General features: G+C 38.6%; 1 protein-coding gene across 1 annotated transcript; it reads left to right on the top strand.

The window, feature by feature from the left end:
• The first annotated feature begins 101 nt into the window (after positions 1-101).
• Positions 102-15,056, top strand: emilin3 (elastin microfibril interfacer 3). The gene is made up of 5 exons (XM_004070755.4): positions 102-758; positions 11,631-11,753; positions 12,158-12,372; positions 12,680-13,131; positions 13,341-15,056. Exons 1-5 carry the CDS (start codon positions 574-576, stop codon positions 14,394-14,396), a joined length of 2,031 nt encoding a protein of 676 aa, XP_004070803.1. The 5' UTR covers positions 102-573; the 3' UTR covers positions 14,397-15,056.
• Positions 15,057-22,250: the final 7,194 nt, after the last annotated feature.

Here is a 22,250-nt window from a genome sequence, read left to right as displayed (position 1 = left end):
CAGTCAGTCCCCTCCTCATGTAGAGCACCCAAGCTGGAGTTGGGGTGGGACATGCAAATCCAGCCTGTGTGTGCGCCTGCCCCCTCTGAGGCAGCAGAGCAGCACACTCACTCACACAGACGACAGATTGCCTTGAGGGTTGAGCCTCGTCGCTGGGTTTCATGCACTCTTGCCTGTGTGTGTACATGGAGCTGAAACTTTAGACACACTCACGCTTGTCTCATCTTTTCCCTCTGTCCCCTCCTCCAGCACACCTTTATGTTGTTTGTCTTGCCCTCCATTCCCCCCCCCCTAACTCACTAGCTCACCCTCAGCTCTACTCTGTGCTGTCAGACCTTTGGATTTGTGTGAAAACTGTGACCACAAGATGCTGAAGATGCTGCTGCTGTTTGAGCTGCGTGCTCATTTCAGGGCCCACTGAGGAAGAGTTCAGGACTTCATATGCGATGGGGAACTGAAAAACTTGAAGCAACCACTTTTTCCAGCATTTTCACCGACAGATCCTTGCATTCCCAAGAGTTTGGAATTTATTAAGGTTTTTAAAGTGACAAACAGCAAGAAAACAAAAAAACAATGAGGACCAAGCTGTACCTGCTAACTGCACATCTCTTTCTGCTGGGAGTTTTCCTCTTTGTGGTGGACAGTAAAGGAACTTTTTATGGAGGCCAGATCAACCCTTTCTTTGGACACAGATACCACCTTTACAAAGCTGGAGTCAACCCTCAGCATTCACCAAACAAGCCCATGACTCGTCACAAGTAAGTCTTTTGGGAATGCTGCCACTAACATGCTCCCTCTTTCTCTTTCCGAGGATACGAAAAGTTGAGGAATCAAATATAAAGTGAAACTGTCTCATACTGTATATCCTTTGGAAAACTCATGTCACCAGTGAATAGTAGAAATGTGGTTTTACTTAGAGAATCGACTTGGTAACGGATCCCTGAATTGACGCTCTGTTTCTGTCTCACCCCCAAATCAGCTCTCTTCTGTGGTTCACACCTAAAACCATCTGTGGTGGGGGATAAACATTCTGGAGCAACAGAGGCATGTGCATTACATAAACAAAACCATAATTATGGTCTGTATGGTGCAGAGAGATGATGACAAGAATATTGGTTCCTCTGTGGATGTGGTTGGAATCAGTTAGAGTGACTGACAGTCCAGCTGGACACCCGCTGTCCAGGGAGTGGCACAACAAATCTGCCATTATTATGATGAAAACCATTAGACTTTTTTTTTTTTTTGGGAAGTAACATGTTTTCAATAAATCACATGTGAGCAAAAAGAGAAAAACAAACATATATATATATATATATATATATATATATATATATATATATATATATATATATATATATATATATATATATATATATATATATATATATATATATATACATATATATATATATATATATATATATATATATATACACACACACAGAAATTTCTATGATACCACGGTCATACTGGTTTGGAGGAATAGCAGAGCACCAAGTCATCTGGATGATACAGGGAGACAGCTGAGAGATTAAACAGAGCTGTGTGGACATATTTTGTCTGGATGGAAATGGCTCTTTAGCCTGCAGGGCCCTTTCAGTTTTTCTTCCCCTTTTCTTATCCCCCATCTCTTTTGCTTGGTTTCTCAGGAGAGCTGTTATGTCTTTGGACAGCTCCCCAGCTACCTGCTGCTCTGCTCAAGCTCTCATCGGACTCTGTTGATTGTCCAGCCCTGCTTGCTTCTCCCCGAGCACTCTCCTCCACTCAGCATCTTCTCTGCGTGCACTGAACCTCTTTGGTTTTGTCTTTCACGTTTTCAAGTTAAAATACGATCCTCGTTTTTATGAGTAATCCTGATGTCCGATGAAGCTACACTGGGCGCCACAGGTTTCACATATTTGACTACTCGAGATATGCCTTTATGATTTATGAATGTGTATGTTGGCTAAAGCAAGCCAAATAGCCAAGAAGTATTTAGCTTGACAACAGCTGCTTCCAGTGCAAATTGACATTGTTTGGTTGAAAATGACATTTTATAGGCTACTATATGTCCGTATGGTGTTCAGTGCAAACTACCAAGGTGGGGTGCAGTAAAAATCTATATACAAAAATACCCAGCATGCTTTGTTAAAAAGTAAATTTCTCACATTTTGATTTTTTTGTGAAATTAAAGCTTCCCGGTTTGACAGTAATGCATAGAATTCTGGTTCAGAGCTAACCTGGAAAGCCAAGATTTTCCAACACGTTTTCTGCAACATGTTGGTGAAAAAACATCCCCGCTCAGGCATTAGGTCAATTTTAGATGAGAATATACAGAATTTTGTAGGAGTAAAAATATCTGAAAGCAAGGAAAAGTATAACCAAAATATCACCAAAATGGTTGATTCAAAGAGGTGAGGTCAACATTGGGAAGCATATTTATGATTTCACACAAAAACTTTGAAAAGAACAGTCAGTTTTTGTGATCCGAAAGAAAAAAGGGAACTCTGAAAATGCATGAGTAACACACATGTTAAAAAACAACTTCTAAAACAATTTTGCTCAAAGACAGAGGAAACGTTTTTCTAGAAAACAATGGGATCCATAGAACGTGTAACATATTTTAATCTTTAAAGAAGAAGTTTATGCTGGAAACCTACAATCACCAACCACTCCAAAACTGAGGCTTTAGTTTGACAACATGAAATTAAAAACTCAAACTCAACTTTGTCCTGTGACAGCATCAATTTCTCCAGGCATATAGACATCATAGTTTCACAGTTTAATTTATTTAATATGAAAGTAACTGAGCGCAGAATCCAAACCGTCCAGATTTCCATCCAGAGGGACTAGAAGCACAGAATAGAAATAACTTTCCTTGTCAGAACCCTAAAAAAAAACTGACAAAAGCTTTACTGTTCCAGCTATTTTTGGAGCGTATTATTGGTTTGGCATTTGGATAATTAGGAAGCTGACAAAACAGTTCAACCTGAGGATTTGGTTAATTCTGTTAAAAAAAAAAAAACTATTGTGTGCCTGTGACTTTTATTATTTTGTTGATACAAAAGGTCCTGACCTAGATGGGACTCAAAGACCTCAGGGGATGTGTCACCATCAGACCACCACTACAGATATATGAGCTGGGTTGTTGTCAGGCTGACCGGCCAGTGGAAACACAGTCTTAAAAATAACACGTGTGCATAAAACTGTGTGTCCCGGTCTATTTGTGCATGTGTCTACCTAGGATTTTACAAAATGAAAACCCATCTTCCACTTTCACGACAATAAACGTATTAAAAATGATCTGCTGTCAGTGCACCGTAGACATTTAGACGTCATTTTGAATTATCATCTATGTTTTGGCAGCAAAGCGAGTGATTTGATTTCACAGTCGTTTCTCCCTGTCAATGCAACCACTTGCTGCTGTGAAAAAAATATATTATCCTAAACTCAGCGACTGTGACATCTTAGACAGTTACAACACTGAACTGTCAGCGCTTTATTGCATAGAAGCCTATATTGTCCTTGGGGTAAACCTGGGGTTAAGAGATTCCACATTTCCATGTATTGGCACCAGGGTTATAATAAATTTGAGAAAGTGACGTTAAAATTACTTTCAGTCACACGTTTTTTAATCCCAGGACACAAAGGCATATCAGAACCATAGCTTGCATCACATAAGTAGATCTCTCATTGCACTTGGTACCACTGTAAAACAGGAGAAACACACTCATCATCAGGGGACGGGTTTTGTTTAACTCATAAGGGATCCCACCAGATGCCACGTCTAACCACTGATCAGATTTGAAATGTATCTGAAGGTTTCTCTGTGATGTATGAAACAGATATCAAGGGGTAAAGGTCAGTAAGCTGACAGAGGTTAGAGGTTCTTGTAAGTTTGTGAAGAGTGTCCAGTGGAATAGAGAAATGCAGCCAGTCTCCCGCTAAGAGTTAGACTAGGCGGTAAACACCACAGCTCCCTTTAACTCCAGTTATTTTGCAAACAGTTCTTTATTGGTAAATATATTTTTATTCTTACAGGCTATATGCAACAAAACTCATACAGACCCACTCCGATGAAAATTATGTTTTTTGTGTATTTCAAATGTTCTTGTGGTATTTTTATCATGATGAAGGACATATAGAAAAAAAATTAGGATCAAAATTGTATTTCTGAGTATTTCTGTATTTGAATCGAGGTGAATCAGGAGCAAAATGCCATTGGAAAAAGCTTGTAAGTTTGACCTCCCAGTTACTACAGAGGGCCAAAAGTTCCCTGCTACTCTCCATTCTGATGCATCCACTTGCAGACAAATAGATCTATGTACGTCTTTGTCTTCCTGTCTGAGCTGGCATATGGCTCAAAACTGTATGGCTGGATAGCTCCATATTGCTCACCATTTGTTAAGTTGGGGTTGTGAGGGGCTGTAAGCAAGCGGGAGAGCACGTAAACAGATCAATCATGGGAAGGGGGCGGGCTTATTCCATACCAGCAGTCCTACCCACAACTCAGAGGCGAATTTCTCATGAACTATTGGCGCCCTGCAGAAACTATGTCCTGGAAAACGACAGTTTTTTTTTTTTTTTGTTTTGGCAAAAATAACATAATCATGCCTAAAAGAACACTACTTGAAGTTTTAATGTAGTTTTTCTGTTCTCTTTCTACAATTGCCAATGTTGATGAGATAAATTTAAGTAAAGGATTCAATTCTTATCAAAAATTCTGTTATTGTCAGTTTTTCCTTCTCTCCTTTTGGAAGCATGCTTCCATGCATCATCCACTGTTGGATATTTGTTGTATTTATAGTGTTACACAGTGCTAGTGGTATAAGTACAATGAAGTTTAAATGAACCCTTCCAGATTTGTGCTGGTCTGCAGAGATACACGCAACACATGTGATCCAAAGACTGCATCTCTTCTTCTTCATCAATTTTTACATTTATCATTAGAGCCAAAAATGCAAAAATCTCAATTAAAGCACTTGGAAAAGAAACATGTATATGCCGTACATTTTCTTGATCTGGTGCTCTTCTCTCCGTTTCTGTTAAACTGCTCTGTTTTTTTACTGCATTTATCACATCAACCCACTCTGTTGAATTTCTGAAATTTTGTTTGTTTTTGCTTTTGTTTCTTACTTTTCTGTTTTTAATTTCCTAGGAACTACAGGTGGAAATGAGCTATTTTGCTATGACCAGACACAACAGATCTTTTCGTGTTTCACATGATCTATGGTCTTTTTACATTGTCCCTTGTTATAATTAAGTAAACTCCTAAAGTCTTATTTTGTTAAAAACTACTTCACTTTAAATAAATGAATAAAAGTTGAGCTAGCACTAACATAGACATTTGTAAGAACTGTTTTATCTTCATTTGCAATCATTTGACAAACCATTCAATTACTTATTTTAGTAGTCTCTTTTATTTGTAGCTGACTACTCACTTTTTACTCATTTTGAAATCTTTCCTTTTACAAAGTATTAGCAAGGAACCTAACGAATTGAACCATGGAGCAGAAAATCTTAAGAATACCTTGAGAGAAGCAGATTATGCTTTGGTAAATGCCTAAAGATTATGGTGTACAGCTGTGTTTCTCATTGTTGACATGCAATTAACTTTAGTTAACATGAATAAACAACCAAATTATTTCCCAAAAAATGAAGAATATGATTTTGAGTCATTAAAAACAGATGATTAAAAAAACACATTTTGTTTTTTGTGGTCTTTGGTAAATGATAACAGTTGAAAAATCCAGGTCCATTTAGCTGACAATCTGCTTTGGAGCTTCAATAATGAGGGCTGGCCTGGTTGACCTTTCCTTCGAATGACAGAGTGATCCCCCAGGTGTTTGAGCTGGGTTTATCTTTAACCTCAATCATTAGCCATCAGTAGCCTCAGTCTTCCCGGATCATGAAGATCAAAGACGTGCCAGCTGTCCGGAGATAGCCATCATTAAAAAAATCTATGAAGAAGCATTGTCCCTAGAGGACTTGATGCACCATATATAGTTGTGTACGGTCATATTTAAGATTGCACGTGTTGCTAAGAGCTGCAAACCTGTGATAAATCTGTCTCTAGCTGTGAAAAGTGGCCTGGGTTCAAACAGTCAGGCCCCCTGCAAGTAAGAGTGTGCTTACCAACGGGGAAGGGGGGCCATTTAATGCCATTGTGTCAAAACAAGAGAGATTTCTGAGGGCACCAGTGATAAACTGACTGAGAGGGGCTTCATGAAATATCAGAAAATGCATTATTGGAAACATGTACAAAAGCCTGACTGGTATGCAGTGATCGTTAAACAGAGATTAACTGCATTTCACACATTTTTAAGTAAAAGAGGAAACAAATTTATGAGAAGTGGGAAAGAAATTTAATGCAAGCTTAGAAAAGGGTGGAAGCTTAGTATTGACCAAAAGAAAAGTCTGCATGTGATGGGAATTCTACTTTTCTCAAGGGAGGCTATAAAACTGTAATGCTACGCTAGAAGTATTTGTTGTGGAAATAGACCAGGAGTCCAAAAATGCCATGTGCCAATGATGATGAAGACTAATTTGATAGAAGAGCAAGACACTTAGACTAAGTTAGCAGGTTCACAACCAGGATTTATCTGTGTGTAAGTGAGAACATTTTTTACTGAACACATATTTGGCTTTAAATCAGTCAGATCAGAGAAGAATGGGTGGTTTGTAAGGGGTGTGGGATCACTGGAAAAACACTTGTCCTTATTCAGGGTATTTTCTTTTAGTGTTCACAAGGAAAATATTTTGAAGCACAGCAAAAATTACAGAAAAAAAATGTGAAAAAGTGTTTTAAATAACTCTGGGAACATTTGTGGCAAAGGTCTTTTGTGGCAAAGGTCTCATTTTGTCCAGAACTAATGACATTTCCATCTACTCCACGTAACAAGAACAATGACCTGTGCACTGCACTTTAGATGAGAAACTGTGACAGATCTGGGGGAAGGATGGGAAGAACATTAAGCCAAAGTCAGTGCACCAGGCTGTTTCACAGATTTATTGATCAAGTCACCTGCAGTCCCTTGGTCATTGTCCTGGATAAAGCTATGCTTCAGGACTCTTGGAAGAGTAATGCTCTGACACTGAAATCGAACACAGGGACATTGAGTCTCTGTGGATCGAAACCATGGACGCAGTCTAAATTGAAGCCAACAGAAGTTACTTTTAGCACTATAATTGGGAGTAATTCATTACAAAAGTAACACATTACAGAAAATTATCACTTTTTGACTTATACAACCGGTGTGTGGCATTACTATTGAACTTTTTGTAATCAGAATCAAAAGGCTTACTGTCCAAAAGGTAACTGTTCAAAACAGAAAGGCTTTGATAAGGTGGAAAAATGGCACAAACAAAAATGTTTTCTGCTTGTTTTCAGTAACTTAATTAAATAATAATTAATTTAATCAAATTAAATTTAATTTAATTAAATTAACAAAAAAAAAGGAACAATTTCCATTTAAATTAATAAGACTCATTTTCTGATAGGCTTCATCCATTTTAATGTTTATGTTCCTAATGAGTATATCCGAAAAACACCAAATAACCACCCTTACGCCGGCTGTTGTAAAGAGGTAAAGCGCTCGGCCTCTGATTGGAGAATTTCAGGTTGCCTGCCCATGTGTTAAAGTGTCCTTGGGTATGACATTGAACCCCACACCATGGCAGTAGAGCTGCCATCAGTGTTTGAATGTGTGTGTGCATGAACAATCCTAGGCACTTTAACATTGGGAGTTGGGTCATCTAGACCCACTAGACACTGCTCTGAACCTTTTTTCTTCAATGATTTGTGATCTTCACTGGTGTCCATGGATAACATGAAATCTTTCCACCTTCATCCACCTTTGTCATGGTAATAACACGTCAATGTAAGGATGGGGTCATCTAAGATAGCACAAGGGTTAAAGTATACACCATTTACCATTTTTGGTAACTAAAAGGTACCGAATATTGGCATTGGGGGAAAATCATATGGCACGCAGGAGCCAGAATGTGTCCAAATTTGACTTGATTTATTGGTTTATTTCAAGCATAAATTATAGAATAATACAATAAAACATGACAAAACACAGATACAGTATATCAAATCTATTGTAGATATAAAGTTGATGTAAAACTGATTAGAAAATTGAGAAAAGTTAACAAAGATAAGAAGATAATGCCTTCTTGACAATGTAAAGTGCTCATAATACACTTTTCTGCAGTAATGTACTACGTGTACAAGTTTTATATAGTGTTTTATATACAAGGATTTTAAATCAAAGTCAAGCAGAGTTTGATTTTTTGCTTGAAAGGGTGTGGGAAGAAGCAAATTTAAACAATCCCACCCTTGTTGTGGTATTGCTTTTTAATTATATTTTCACAAAGTTGCTTTAATCTGATCCTTAAAATTTAAAGCAGCTTCTCCTTAAACTCAGAATAATTGTCAGAAAGTACAACTACATTTATTATTCTGACAAAAGCAAGACCTCCATTATTTTTCCTCTAAAGTTACATTTTCCCACCCTTTTCTTGCAGCGATTGTCACACATATGCTTCCGTTTAAAAATATTGGTCCAACACAATCAATGACAACACAATCGTCCCATAATCGATTCAGACCAATGACGCAGACCAATGAACTTTCCTGAAGTGAATACACCCTTGCAGTGTGAAAAAAACAAAAAAAGTTGGAACTTTTTTCCAGAAAAACACCCAAAAAAAAAAGAAATAAAAATTGGCACAACCCAGGTCGAGGTCCCCAGTCATCTGAGCCGTGTATTCCAAGATGACTGCACCCCTATGAAGTAAATATGGACTAAGTTACCCCAAATACTTAAACAACAGCTTCAGTTTTAGTTTTTATGAGTTGGGCAAATGCAACAAGACATCCATGGGAGATGTTTCTTAAAGCAAACAGCTGAGAAAAAGGAGATTTACACATCCTTTCTATGATTATAAAAACGTTGTAGCTTTGTGGTTAAATTAAGTATTATAATCTAGCAGTGGTGTGTTATGTTTCTTAGTGCCAGCTGTTTTAAAATGATGGCATAAAAATTTACAATTCCCTGAATATGAAAAGTTCTGACCATCTTTTATTTAAAAGTGCTTTAAAACACATCATTTGTTTTTATTCCTTTGAGCTTCCATCTCTTTGTGTCTCTCTTTTTCAGTAAAATAAGAAAATAAGATCTCTTATTTTTTCTTTCTTTTTGTATTTTTCTTGTGCCAGATCATATTGCTCATGACTTTGTTGTCTGAAAATAGCCAAATTAGCCATGCTTTCCTTCAGAAACATTTTCCCACATGCACAGCTGAAACAAGGTTCTCACTTAACCTGCAGCAGCCAAACACAATTGGGACAAAAACACTAAATGTTAATAGAGATTTTGCAGAGGAGAGGTGTTCACATTCAGAAATGATTAAAATCGTGCTTGTATAGTCTGCAAGGCTATAATCACCACCTTTCAAACTCAACATTCACTCTGTTAAAATCTGCTCTCGCATAGCAGATGAGTTGAACTGCTGTTGGCTTGACCGCCACCGTAGTGCCGAGCCCTTCACTCCCCTGTCTGTGAGACAGTAAGGTCCATACCTGCGTCTGTTGGTGAGAGCTGAGGAAACAGTGTGAGAAACAAAAACCCAGAAGGAGGTTTTTTTCTTTTTTTTGCATTTTCTCCAGCACATCTGGATTCCTGAGGTTTTCTTTCTTTGTATGCGAGTCTCAAGGCCTCTGGCTGTCTCCCAGATGTGCACCTGACGAACCAATATGTGAGCTCAGTTGTTGTTCCCTCCATTAATTGGTTTAAGAAGGGCAAATTACCCATCCACATATTTATCAATGCGTTTGTGCCAGGAAAAACAAAAAAACAAAAACACACACAAAACAAGGAATAAAAAAGAAAAAAAATTGGCTCTGTGCTCAAGGCAACAGATGACAACACAGGGAGAGATCACTGTAAAGACTCTCTGAAGGATATTAAAGAGTGTCTGCAGGTGGGGTCTGGAGAAATGACAGCTTAAAAAGCTAATTATTTGCTGCTGTACTGAAACATCACAACTATTTATTATTGTGAAATGATTTCTTGGGTGGGGATATGACAGAGAGTGGCGTGCAGTGCAGATTGTTGTCAAATAATGCTCATTTCCAGTTCATGCTTTCAAGGGTGGAAGGTAATCCAGTTGAAATCATGTGTGTGAGTTTAAAGTGCTTTCGGAGCTCCCATCATACCACATCAGTTCAGGTCATAACTGAATCTTCAATAACAGTTGGCAGCAGGTTGTCAGGTTGGGATGAAAGGAGCTCTTTATCCAGGTTACTGCCCTCTTTCCCTTTACTAGTACTAACATATGTTAACACTGGTGGTGTAGGGGTGCTCTCCAGAACTCTCACACATATCGGTGTTGCAGCTGACTGCAGGAGTGCTGATTTTTCTCAAAAATACTGACTGTCTTCCCTGTTAGCTCCATGAATTTTTTGAGTAAACCTTCTCCCCCCCATTTCCCCTCTGCACCGAACAGTACTCTTCATCCTGTAACAGCTGTGCAGAAATAGCACTGCATGTGCTGCTAAAAGCTCCCCGATGAACATGAGAAATGTCTAAAAACGTGAGCCCAAAGAGTTCGGATCGTTATTTCCTGTGCTGCATAGAGTCCAGAGGAAAAATTAACAGTCATTCTAGCCTTCCCGAATGTGAAGGAAGAACAGTAAACAGATTAAGTGCTGCTTGAGAGGGAAACCAAAGCTAGTAATGCATGTTGACATCACAGAAGCTGCAGTACTTAAATCAGATTAATCACATAAAGTTAAATAATGCAGACTTCCTGTGACTATTTACAACAACTCTTTACATTGGTAAAACCAGAGGACTTTCAAAAAAAATGTTTTTTTTAAATTATCCTTAAAAAAAAATCTTAAGACCTTTTCTAACATTAGGATGGAAAATCACTCAACATGACAGAATAAGATGTATATATTTAAGGGGATGACCAAAGTTAAGAGGAGCGATGTGAAGAAATGGAAAAATAAAGATTTTTTTGGTAAAAAAGGGCAAACCTTTTATTCTTTGCTTATGGAAGAAAAACAAAAACCCTTCAATAACATAAAGAAACACATATTAACCTCGAGTAACACTTTCTTCACTGACATCAATGTATAAAATGTTTGAGGCCATTTGAATATTTTGAAGTATTTGCACCTATATGAGTAAGGATGGGAAAGAGTCCACTGCTTTTTCTGGAACTACTTAAATCCTTGTGGGATGGTTAATGGAGAGCATTTAATACAGTACATAAAAAAAACGTCTGAAACAGATCTGTCTTTTACTTTTTTTAAATGCATTTATATCAATGCCAAAACAAGGATTAAAGTGCATTAAACCATTAAACCATTTTCTAGTGCTTTTTGACTTTGTACATTGTCACAATTAGAACCAATTCTTTCCATTGAGTTCACTTGAAAAGTCTTTGATGACATAAAATGTAGCAGGACAGAATGCTTTTAATCAACTTGCATGCTTGTGAATTTCAAATTTAATAATTACTTTGTTGCATCTGCAACCATGCAGTCATTGCCTTTCAGCTAAATCTAAGACATCTCTATAATGGCTGATCCAACATGCATACTTTGGAACTTGAACATCTCTCTTATTCATCCACAGAAACCACTGTGCCCACATGGTTCAGAAGAACGTCACATGTGTCATGCAGGACGGAGTGGCAACATTTGTGAAGGCTGAGTACACCACCAAGTGCATCTGGGGACAGAAATGTCCTGTTGTTGTGTAAGTAAACTGGACAACAAAACTCAAATGTTAAGTCTGGGTTGAATGAGTTCAGTTTTGAAATGTGAATGGGTAACAACTGCTCTGCCTTAACCTAAAACACAAGAAAAAGATCTGAGAAGAGAAGATCTGAGAAGAAAACTGTGCGTTAGTGCTGCCCTCTAGTGAGCTCATAATCCTCTGACACAAAAAAAGCCTCAACTTTTCATTTAAAATTTACACAATAACATGTTTTTGAGAATGATGACAATTTGCATAAGATTAAGGAGACATACAATAAAAACTTTAAATGTGTTTAAATAAAAAAACGGCACTTCTTGTCTAGTTCAGATTTCTAAGCTCTGCTCCACACTTTCCTTTTCCATTCTCGCAAGATTGACAAAGATTGATTTTTCTTCCATCAGATACAGGACGTTTTTCAAGCCTCTGTACAAGGTGGGCTTTAAGACGGTGACCGAGCTCGAGTGGAGATGTTGTCCGGGATATTCAGGAGAAACCTGCAGTGACAGACACCCCTCCCTGCCTGAAGTTACTGGAAGAGGCCAGCTAGATCCAGACAAACCCTTCCCAGGTGTGCCCACAGGACATGTGCCTTCAGTCAGTGGAAGACCCACACATGGTGAGAACAGAATTCTTACTGGGTAATCTTGCACACAAAAGAAATACTGGTTTCTTATTTCTATAAATTCTCTTTAGTCTAAAACAGGATTTCTGTTCTTCAAAGCAACCAGGCTTTTTAAAGTTTATCCAGATGTCTTTTTGCTGCTCTTCTGTGTAGATTCTCCAGTTGCAAACTGAAGGTTTGAAGAGTAGAAATCTTGTGACAACATGACTTATAACATTTTCAAAATGTTGTATATAGGCCCATTCTTCATTTTCCTAAATACTTTTACTCCTAATTAAAGGAAAGACATTTTTCATTTCAGGAGTGACTGGAGAACGCCTGAACCACATGGACAAAGACCTGCAACGTTTCAATCACAGTCTAAGAACCCTTAATGGGGTGGTAGCCAGCCTTGCAGACAGACTTAGCACTCTCAATGGATTTGGTGACTTAAAAAGCATAGTGACAGAAGTCCAAGGCAGACCCGTTCTTACCCCTGGCTTGACCTCTCATCTGGAGGAAATCTTAGATGATAAGCTAGCAAGGTTGAGGACAGAGATCTACAGTCACTTTGAGGATCGTCTGGACAGCCTGGAGAAACACTACAATGAGAAGATCCAGGTAGTGCAGAAGCAGTGTCATGTGGAGTGCTTGAATGGATGGGAGCAGATGCAGCAGCGACTGGATGGCACAGAAACCATTGGCAAAAAAGAGTCTGGGCCTTTGCCACATCAAATCCAGGGTTTAACTCTGACCGAGAGCTGCTGCGGACAGGTAAAAGAGGGCTTTTATGTAACCATGGTTACATTTTGTACAATACAGAAGAGATCACTAGAATTATGTTTCATCATAATAAAGATGATCACAAATGTTGCTCTTCTGATCTGACTTTTGATGAGAAAGTGACACTTTCATGTGATGCCATACATTTTTTTCCACATTTGTTCCACAATTGTTTTAAAAAGAAATTTTTGCAATTGCAGGTGAACAACTTGTCTGAGCAATTGCTGTGGCTGCAAAGGTCAGTCCAAGATCTGACAGGATCTCAAAGTCATCTGAAGACAACTCTCACTGAACAAAGGATCCACTCAGAGACCCATATCCAGACCCCCTTAGTGGACATAAAGGGTAAGCCCTTTACAAGTGGTGGCAGATCTGGTGGAGACATTGGATTTTCTGATAAGAACCAGTTGCACAATAATGCCAGCACTTCAAGTCTTCTGGATGGTCAAGTAATCCCTGCCCTGGAGACAGCCATTGAGTCCTTGAGGACAAAAGTGGAGGGAGACTTGAGTGGGATACAGAAACATTTGGTAGACTTAGAACATCTCTGCACATCCTCTTGTGGACTCTGCGCCCCACCAGCAGGTGGTGTCAGTGGCACTGTAGTAGAGGAGTGTCAGGAAATGGGGAAGAAAATGACAGATCGTCTGAACTTCCATTCCAATTGGCTGGACCGCCTTAACACCACCTTGAATAACTTGCTCATCCGGACTGAACAGGAAGCTACAGAGGGCACGGTTCAGGGAGAGATCACACTGCTTAAAGTCAATATCAACTCTGTGAACCGTACTCTGAAGGGCCTGAGAGACTCTTTAAGTTTTATTGCAACTGAAGTGGGCCATGCTAACTCATCATGGGAGCAGAGGGAACATCAGCTTGTCAACCAGTTGCAAGGACTCACCAAACTTATGGGGCATCAAGCCTCTCTCCTTGGAGCTGGCGAGAGGCGGCTGGCTCAGCTGAAGGAAGAGTTGGCATCCTTAAAAAGACAGTTGACCGGGGGGCTGCAGGGCTGCCGCAGCACCGCCATGGGCGTTCAGGAGGAAGTGAAGCATGTTGACAGCAGAGTGACCCAAGTGGAAGGGCAATGCAGCAACCTGCGGGACATGGTGGAGCACCTGGAGAGGATCAGAGCTGAGCTGGAGAGACATTCTGACACCTATCTGGCCCAGGTGAATGGCACCTTGACCACACATTCAGAACAGCTTGCAGAGCTGAGAAGAAGATCAAAGACTGAACAGCCAACCAAAAATTAGACCAGTGGCATTTGAACTATGGCGTTAGATAGAAAACCTTTGTGTATGTGTGCTTGTGATTAAACTAAAATAAATGCTCTTTTTCTGTGTACTTTCTTTTTTGAGTGCTACCTGCATGGATGCAGCCAATAAAAGCCATTTCCTATAAGCTACCTGCTCCAGGTTTCCTGGGTGTCTGCTTGATTTATCAGAGTGAAAAGTGGAAGACAAGGACATTTGGTTAAATAACCTAGCAACATTTGCCTTGCGTTTGAATGCACAGGGCATTTTACTCTGATTATAGTTCTTTTTTCATTTTTAGCTTTTTTTTAACTTATATAAATTGATAATGTAGTTTTTGGTAAATGTTTGAACTGGAACAACGATAAAAGCTAAAAATGCTGCTATGGGTTTCTCCTGATAAGCATCACCAGCATCCTCTGTGTGGACACTAGTTTGGCCTCTCGAGCAAGAAATGTATGTCAACTTGGTGCTATTTGTAATTTTTGGAAATTGCCTTTATTTACGAATTGCTTATTTACTGTAGCTTTGATTTGTAAATTGTCTTTTTTTCATTGCTGCACAAACGTGCAGAGAAGTTGATGACTCACCACTGGGGACAGTCTGAACATAATACTTGCTGTAAAGAAAGAAAATGGAAATTAAATGTCAAATACTCCACATTGATATTATGATGGATTACTTTTTTTAACTGGATATCAAACAAATTGAACAGCGCTATAAGGCTGGATTTCTTTCTTTTCATATTTAAATTTAGCTTTGAATTTATATTATTATAATTATTTTTCTTTTGAAAAAAACAACACATTACTACTAGTAAAAATCATATGTTGAAAAAAACATCTACAAGAGGAAATGAAGCATAAATAACACCAGTACCTTCATTTTATAACTTAAGACTGTTTGCTAGCCATTTTTTGTCTTAAATATTATCAGTAAGATTAAAAAACATAATAAATGGAGTAAAAGAAAAAAAGTCAGATTAGCATAAATGTAAAAATATGCAAAATGGGTGAAGACAGTGAAAATGAAGATGAAGACTTAACTGTGTCTAAGAAAAAAGACAGCAGAGCTTTATAAAACCGTTTTTTGCTCATTGGGTCCATTGATCTGCATGATGATCACTGGGTCATAAAATGGGTGCTCCTGCAACATAATGATAATGTAGCACAGCTAAAGCAAAGAGTAAAAAAATTGTAGTTAAATCTGTGAGCGAAAATTTAATATAGGAAAACATTAGACATAGACGTTACAAACAGTAAAGGCTCAGGGGACATAAGAAGTTGTGTAATGTGTTTGTGCTTGTGTGCTGCTTATATGTTCAGGTTATTGACCAACAGTAAAGGAAATAAGTATTTAATTTATTTTTTTTTATTTAACCTTTATTTACCAAAGAATTGTCAAATTGAGATTAAGAATCTCTTTTTCAAGGGAGTCCTGGATAGGGGTAAACAAATAAGTAGATTTTCCCAGTTAAAAACAAATTAACAGTCTGTCATCCTAATGTTTGGTCCATTTGAACAGTGAGAGATAAAATCGCAAAGAAGAAATCAAGAATTCGAGATCAAAGAATATATGGACATTTATTTGCTTTTCATTAAGGGAAATAAGTATTTGATGCCCCAGTAACCATTCTGGTTCACACACACACCAGTTAGACTCTCCCAATCGACACCTGAATTAAAGTCACCTGTTTGAACTATTCACCTGTAGAAAAGGCACCTGTCCACAGAAACAATCAGACCTGTACTAGTTAGGTAGTACCCCACTCCGACTCACACTCCAATGCAGTAGGTGGCGGCATTGCACCTTGTCATTGGTGCCTTCCACCATTTAAACCACAGGAAGAAGAACAGTCCGACTCGAAAGTCTCCAACATGGAAAACACTAAAGCGCTTTCAGTGGATTTAAGGGAGAAGATTGTCGACCTGAACAAGACCAGACTGGACTACAAAACCCCTGGAGGTTCAGGTGACAACTGTTGGTACAGATGTGACAAAATACAATAACTTGACCATCAAACAATCTATTGGTCAGGAGCTCCAAACTGTCAGGACTAGTTAACCCTCTGGCTGTCACTTCCTGTTTTATTTTGAAGTCATGTCTTTTCTGTCTTAATTTCCAGTTCCTGCTGTGTGATCTGCTTCCTCCCTAATGTGCTCCACCTGTGCCTCATTGTCTTCCCTATATAAGCAGTGCTTTTTCTCAAGCCAGTGCCAGATTGTCTTTCTTTCACTGTGAGCAATCCAGCCTTAATCTCTCCAGAGTTCTTAGAGCTTTTTGTTCCTGATTCATTCCTCTTTTGGATGGCCTCCTGAAATTATATTAAAGACTCTGATTCTGCCACTCCCTGACTTCACCATTGTGTCCGCCTGAGCTGCACCTGATACAAACAAGATTTTACCTGGTGGGGTTCCCATGATCATGAGAACGGTGATAGATAGGCTTAAAACAACACTGCAGAAGTTAGTTAATGATCTGGTGAACCTCAGTCACCTAGAAAACCATTGGTCATACTTTACACTGCAATGGTTGAACATTTCACAGTGCTGGCAATCTACTTTTCTAATGAAGATACATGTGCAGGCCTGCCTAACGTTTGCAAGTGAGGACCTTTGTAGATTTAGAGAGTGATTGGGAGGTGCTGTGGTCATGTGAGACCAAAATTAAGCTCTTTGGTATCACCTCAATCTATCATGTTTGAAGGAAGAGAAATGCTGCATATGACCCCAAGAACCCCATCTCTACTGTCAAACAGGGAGGTGACAACATTGTTTTTAAGGATGCTTTTCCGCACAGGGCTACTTCACCGTGTGGACGGGAGGACGGATGGAGCTAGGTACTGTCAAATACTGAGTGAAAACCTTCCCTCTGCCAGGAGGCTTAAATTGGGTGGTGGATAAGTCTTCCAACAGGATTATGACCCAAAATGTACAGCCAAGGCAACCAAGGAATGGCTGAATAATTAACATTTCAAGTTCATGGAGTGGCCCAGCCAGTCTCCAAACCTCAATCCTATAGTAAACCTACGGAGAGAGCTGAAGCTCAGTGTTGCCAAGCGACAACTACAAATCTTAATAATTTAGTCATTTTCAAAGAAGAGTTGACCAAAATTTCTCCTGATATGTGCAGAAACCTGCTCATGTACTAAAAGAAATGTCTGACCTCTGTGGCTGCTAATAAGGGTTTTGCAACAAAGTCTTTCCAGTAAGGGGTATCAGATACTTATTTCCCTTGATGAAATATAAACATACATTTACATTACTTCTATCAAGTCAATTTCTTGTTTTTTTTTTAGTGATTTTCTATGTCTCACTGTTCAAATGAACCCATCATTAGGATGACAGTCAATTTATTTTAGTGGGAAAACCCTACAAAATCAACAAGGGTTTACTTACTTATTTCCTCCACTTTATTTCCTCCATTTTGCTGATATTAATACCTCAGTGTTCAACTAAGTTTAGTCAGGAAAGAATAAATTAAATCCATTTGTATCTGCTGCCACAGAATAAGAATCTACATGTTTATTTATGACAGGTCTATTATTGTCTGCACTGTTTGGGTGTTTACTCAGCATCCTAGTTTTAGACTGAGGCTTGCCTCATTAATCCTCTATATGTCATCATGAAATAGCAACCAGATATATCCCATCATGCACTGCAGTCCATATGGATGGCAATAATTCAAGAAGTGGTAGCAAAACTGCCTCTGATCCAAAATAAACAAACAAATAACCCGAATCATTTTTAAAAAAAAGGACTTGGCCGCATGTCAGCTTTTCATAAAAAGTGTGAATGTTGCTTTTTCACAGGATTTTGGTCATATGAAAGATATCAGGTCATTGGGGAAAACTACTGGAACATATTATTGTTTTGCAGGGGCAGATATTCAATGAGAGTCAAGCTCAGGGGAATCGGCTGCAAAATGTTGTTCATGGTGCGTGCCAAAAATCCTGTCAGCAAGTCTTCTGTTTAGCATCAGCGCATGGTTTTCAAAGAAAAACATTTATAAGTCATGTGAATAGGGAAAAGAAATTTGAGAATAACGAAAGCCAAAGCTTGACACGAAGATAAGCGTGTTGGAACAAAAGCATTGAGAGGATAGAAAAGACAGAGGTTACAGGCAAGCACCAACATAGAAATGCCACGTGGGGAGAGGGGGGATGAAAAGGGAATTTCAAAATACTAAAGAAAATTTGAGTGTGAGAGGAAAATTTCAGGAAAAGGTGGGTTTAAAGATGCAGTCAGGAGAATGCTGTTAAGCAAAGTGGGGAAGAGGAGGATGGTGGCTGTTGGTGGAGGAAAAGATGGACGGAATGGTGACGAGAAGGAACAGAACGCAGGACAAAACAAAAGACTGTCATCAAGAAAAAGACCCTGGCAGTGTCAAGGAGGATAAATAAGTGAAAGCCAGTAGACATGTTTACACACTCCCTGTTTTTCCATCTATATGCCTTGGATCCTGACAATCTAGGCACAAAGGGGAGCTTCAGATCATACCCAAGATGCACAATCAAGCCTACTAAAACAGGCCAAGCAGCAGTGTTACATCTAAAACCCCAAGGCCTGATGGCAGCTGGGTTCACAACCATCCCTTAGGAAGCTGAAGTACACAAAGGAGTGTCCCGATGGTGACCTGAAGAAGAAGCAGGAGACGGGGGAGGGCGATAATGAAAGGATAGAGTATTAGAGAAAGAGAACAGATTTCTGGGATGGTAGGGGAGCAGTAAAAATGCTAGAATTGCAACAAATTATGTCACAAATGATTGTTGTTTTTGGCATCCTGGTGCGACACACACCTGACAGTTATTGCAAAAGTTGCTCTCTATTCAAAAACAATCCTAACACTGATCTTAAACCCTCACCAAAAGCAGTGGAGTGGTGGACACTAATGCACGCAAACCTATTACAGGATGCTAACGTCATTTGTGGGATGCTAATGCACAAACCACCAACGATAACTTTAAATGGGTACCATGGTCATATATATTATAAGGCTGTGCAGAAAAGGTTTGTGCATGTAAGAATGGGTTGCATCTGTAAAAATGGCGACAGTCTATCATTCTGCATGCATTTTGGACACCTGTGAATTAGGACCACAGCTACAGAATATCTGCATTTTTTGAAGATTTTCTTTTATCTCCACTTTGCAGACTAGCGAAAATGTTTTTCACACTCTAAAGCAGAGCAAAGCTGTCTTCCTTTATTCTACGGTATGACCAAGTTGCTCTGGTAGCTAACTGAAAACTACAGAGGGCTTTTCTCCTCCTGCTCTGTGGATGTGTGCTGTTGATTTTTGTATTATTGAAATCATGCTTTTTCTAGTTGGGTAATTTTGTTAAGTTTTCTTCTCTTCTGATCCCATTCATGATCTCACCTGGTTTTTATTTGGAATGAACACAGCTACTCATTGTTGAGTGTCCTTCAGCAAAGGCGGGTCAATAGTTTCATTTCACTAGTCAAGTCCTCTGTCTTGTAACTTTTTTCTTCCTTCCTGATTGTTTTGGTGTTTTAATTCACGCTTCACTTTTCATCAAGTTTCAATTCAGGTTTTGATCCTTTCTATTATTAAAAATGAAGGTTTTCTAACAACTTGCTCTGGTCTTCTCCATTTGTATGTTTTATGAACCATATTATGGATTACAGCAGAGAACTAACTCTGTTTAAAAACCTAGATTTTTGACAAAAAGGAAACTATTATAGTTTTCACAATGTAAAAATATTTATGTAGGTAAAGTAAGCACATTGTTTTTTGCCATTTTTTGTTTTTGTTTTCTGGGACTTGTCTGCGTTTTGATTGGACGGTCAGTGACAGCAAAATGACTTCTTCCTGGCACCTAGAAAGTTAGCATATGATTGCAAAGCCTAAAGTAATTGAGGTCCTTCACTGGCATCAACCTTTTACCTTTAGGATTGCATGGAAAAAACAATTTTAGAGGTACAATTTTTTTCTGCCAACATTTTTGACAGCAGACATGGCAAATAAACAAGGTAGAATTTCTAAATAATTTCATCTAAAACTGGACCTTCTTGCATCCTGTTGTGTGAGCTGATAAGTCCTAACATCCGATTTTGAGGGGAGTTGCTGTAAGTGGACATTTAAACCATACATTTATAAATTTTAATTAAAAAAAGTTTTTAAATTTGATGTTTACTTTAAATTTTTCTACCTTAGTCAAGCAGTTTTTCAGCTCAAGCCAAATATTATATTTTCAATAAATTCACTTTCAGCTTGCACTACCTTCACTCTTTCTTACTACTGCATTTCAGTTTATGTTTTAATCTGCTTCTTTGTCATTTCACTTTTAATTGCAGTTTTATTCAATTTTAATTTGTTTTCTATTTCAATGGTTTGGTACTTTCTATGTGCAAATGACAAAGGAGTAGAGTTTATTTTGTTGGGCACAACAATGTAATTATTGTATGTAACTTTAACATCTGTGCTGGGATGAAGCCATGTAAGGTTTGTAAGGCTCTGCTTTTCTTTCTTGTGTAAGAAAATTGTTTAAAATTTGATATTTTCTTTTTCTCATGTTATTCTGTGAAAGGTTTAAGAAAGGTCTGCAAAGGTAAAAGGCTTGTCCATGTGATTGGCCTTTTTTTTGTAAAGGGTGTGACACTACACTATTCTTCACCAGTGCAAGCTCCAAATTCAGTAATAAAACTCTGCTGTATTATTGATTCAATTTTGAAAAACCCTGGGAGGGAGAATTGCACTGAAACACACACACACACACTCAGGCCGTACACAAAGGCAAAGACACCATAGATGACATCAAGGCCTTTGAGTGGCACAACACTCAGGGGATAAATGCGGATGATTCACAACGGCTGTCTTTGTGTTCTACACTAGTGCCAAGAGAACTCTCATGGTTTTAAGAGCTGCCCTCTGTGTTTGTCTGGCAGCAAAGTGACACTGGTGTCAGCATACAAAAACCATGTTTTCCCCTTGGCTTCATTAGGATGAGGCTGGTCCCGCCGGCTCCTGCGCCTCTGCCAAAACTTTCTCAATGGACTAACAGCAGGAGTGTCAAGCAGAATTTATTCAAGACCAATAAAGTAGGTGTATTTATTTATTTTCTTAATTTCATTACAATAAATCTGTCAGACTTTTGTCTTATTTAGCACAACAGTATCTGAAATGCTGCTTGAATGTGTGTTACTGCCACAGAGCATTTCCCTTTCCAGGAGCGTAATCAAATCACCAGCCGTCACCTTTATTATCCAGCATAGATGTGCATTCAATGTGCTAAATGCCACAGGGTTGGTGCTGGACGGGTTCAATGAATCATAGTAAGCTCTGGTCAAAGCATCTCTGTTCTAATTTTACTTTCTTCTCAAATTCAGAACAAAAAGAATCTTTGTTGCAAGGCTCTCATGTGCACAGCAAACTGGGCACAGAACAGGAATTCAAAAAAAACAGAGGAATATACTTTCAAAATGGATTTTTGGAATGGAATTTTACTTTCAAAATGTGGATCACGAGAACTACAAGCCTGATGTCTGTGATTAAAAATAAACACAGTGAACTTTTGGGACAGTGGAAAACAGGAAGTGGTTGAGTTTGTATCTATGACAAAAATCGACAACTCTCTTATAATGATGCAGGTTTATTTCTAAAGAACTGAATATATTAAAAATGTTAATGAATATGTTGAAAATTCTTACAACAGATTTAAGTTTTCCTTTTCCCCTAAACAGAAAAAAGGAAGTAATATTTTTGCGTGTGGTTTCACACTATGCAGCAGTGGTTGTCTGTATAGAGCTGCAACCTAGCCGTGTCTGTGTTTCACATATTGCAGACTGAAGCTGTGTGCATCAAGAAAACATGCAAACCCCTTTACGCAGAAAGACA

This window comes from Oryzias latipes, chromosome 7 (assembly GCF_002234675.1).
Source record: "Oryzias latipes chromosome 7, ASM223467v1".
Classification (NCBI taxonomy): domain Eukaryota; kingdom Metazoa; phylum Chordata; class Actinopteri; order Beloniformes; family Adrianichthyidae; genus Oryzias; species Oryzias latipes.
The sequence above is the reverse complement of the archived record's forward strand: the minus strand, read 5'-3'. Positions and strand labels throughout refer to the sequence as shown.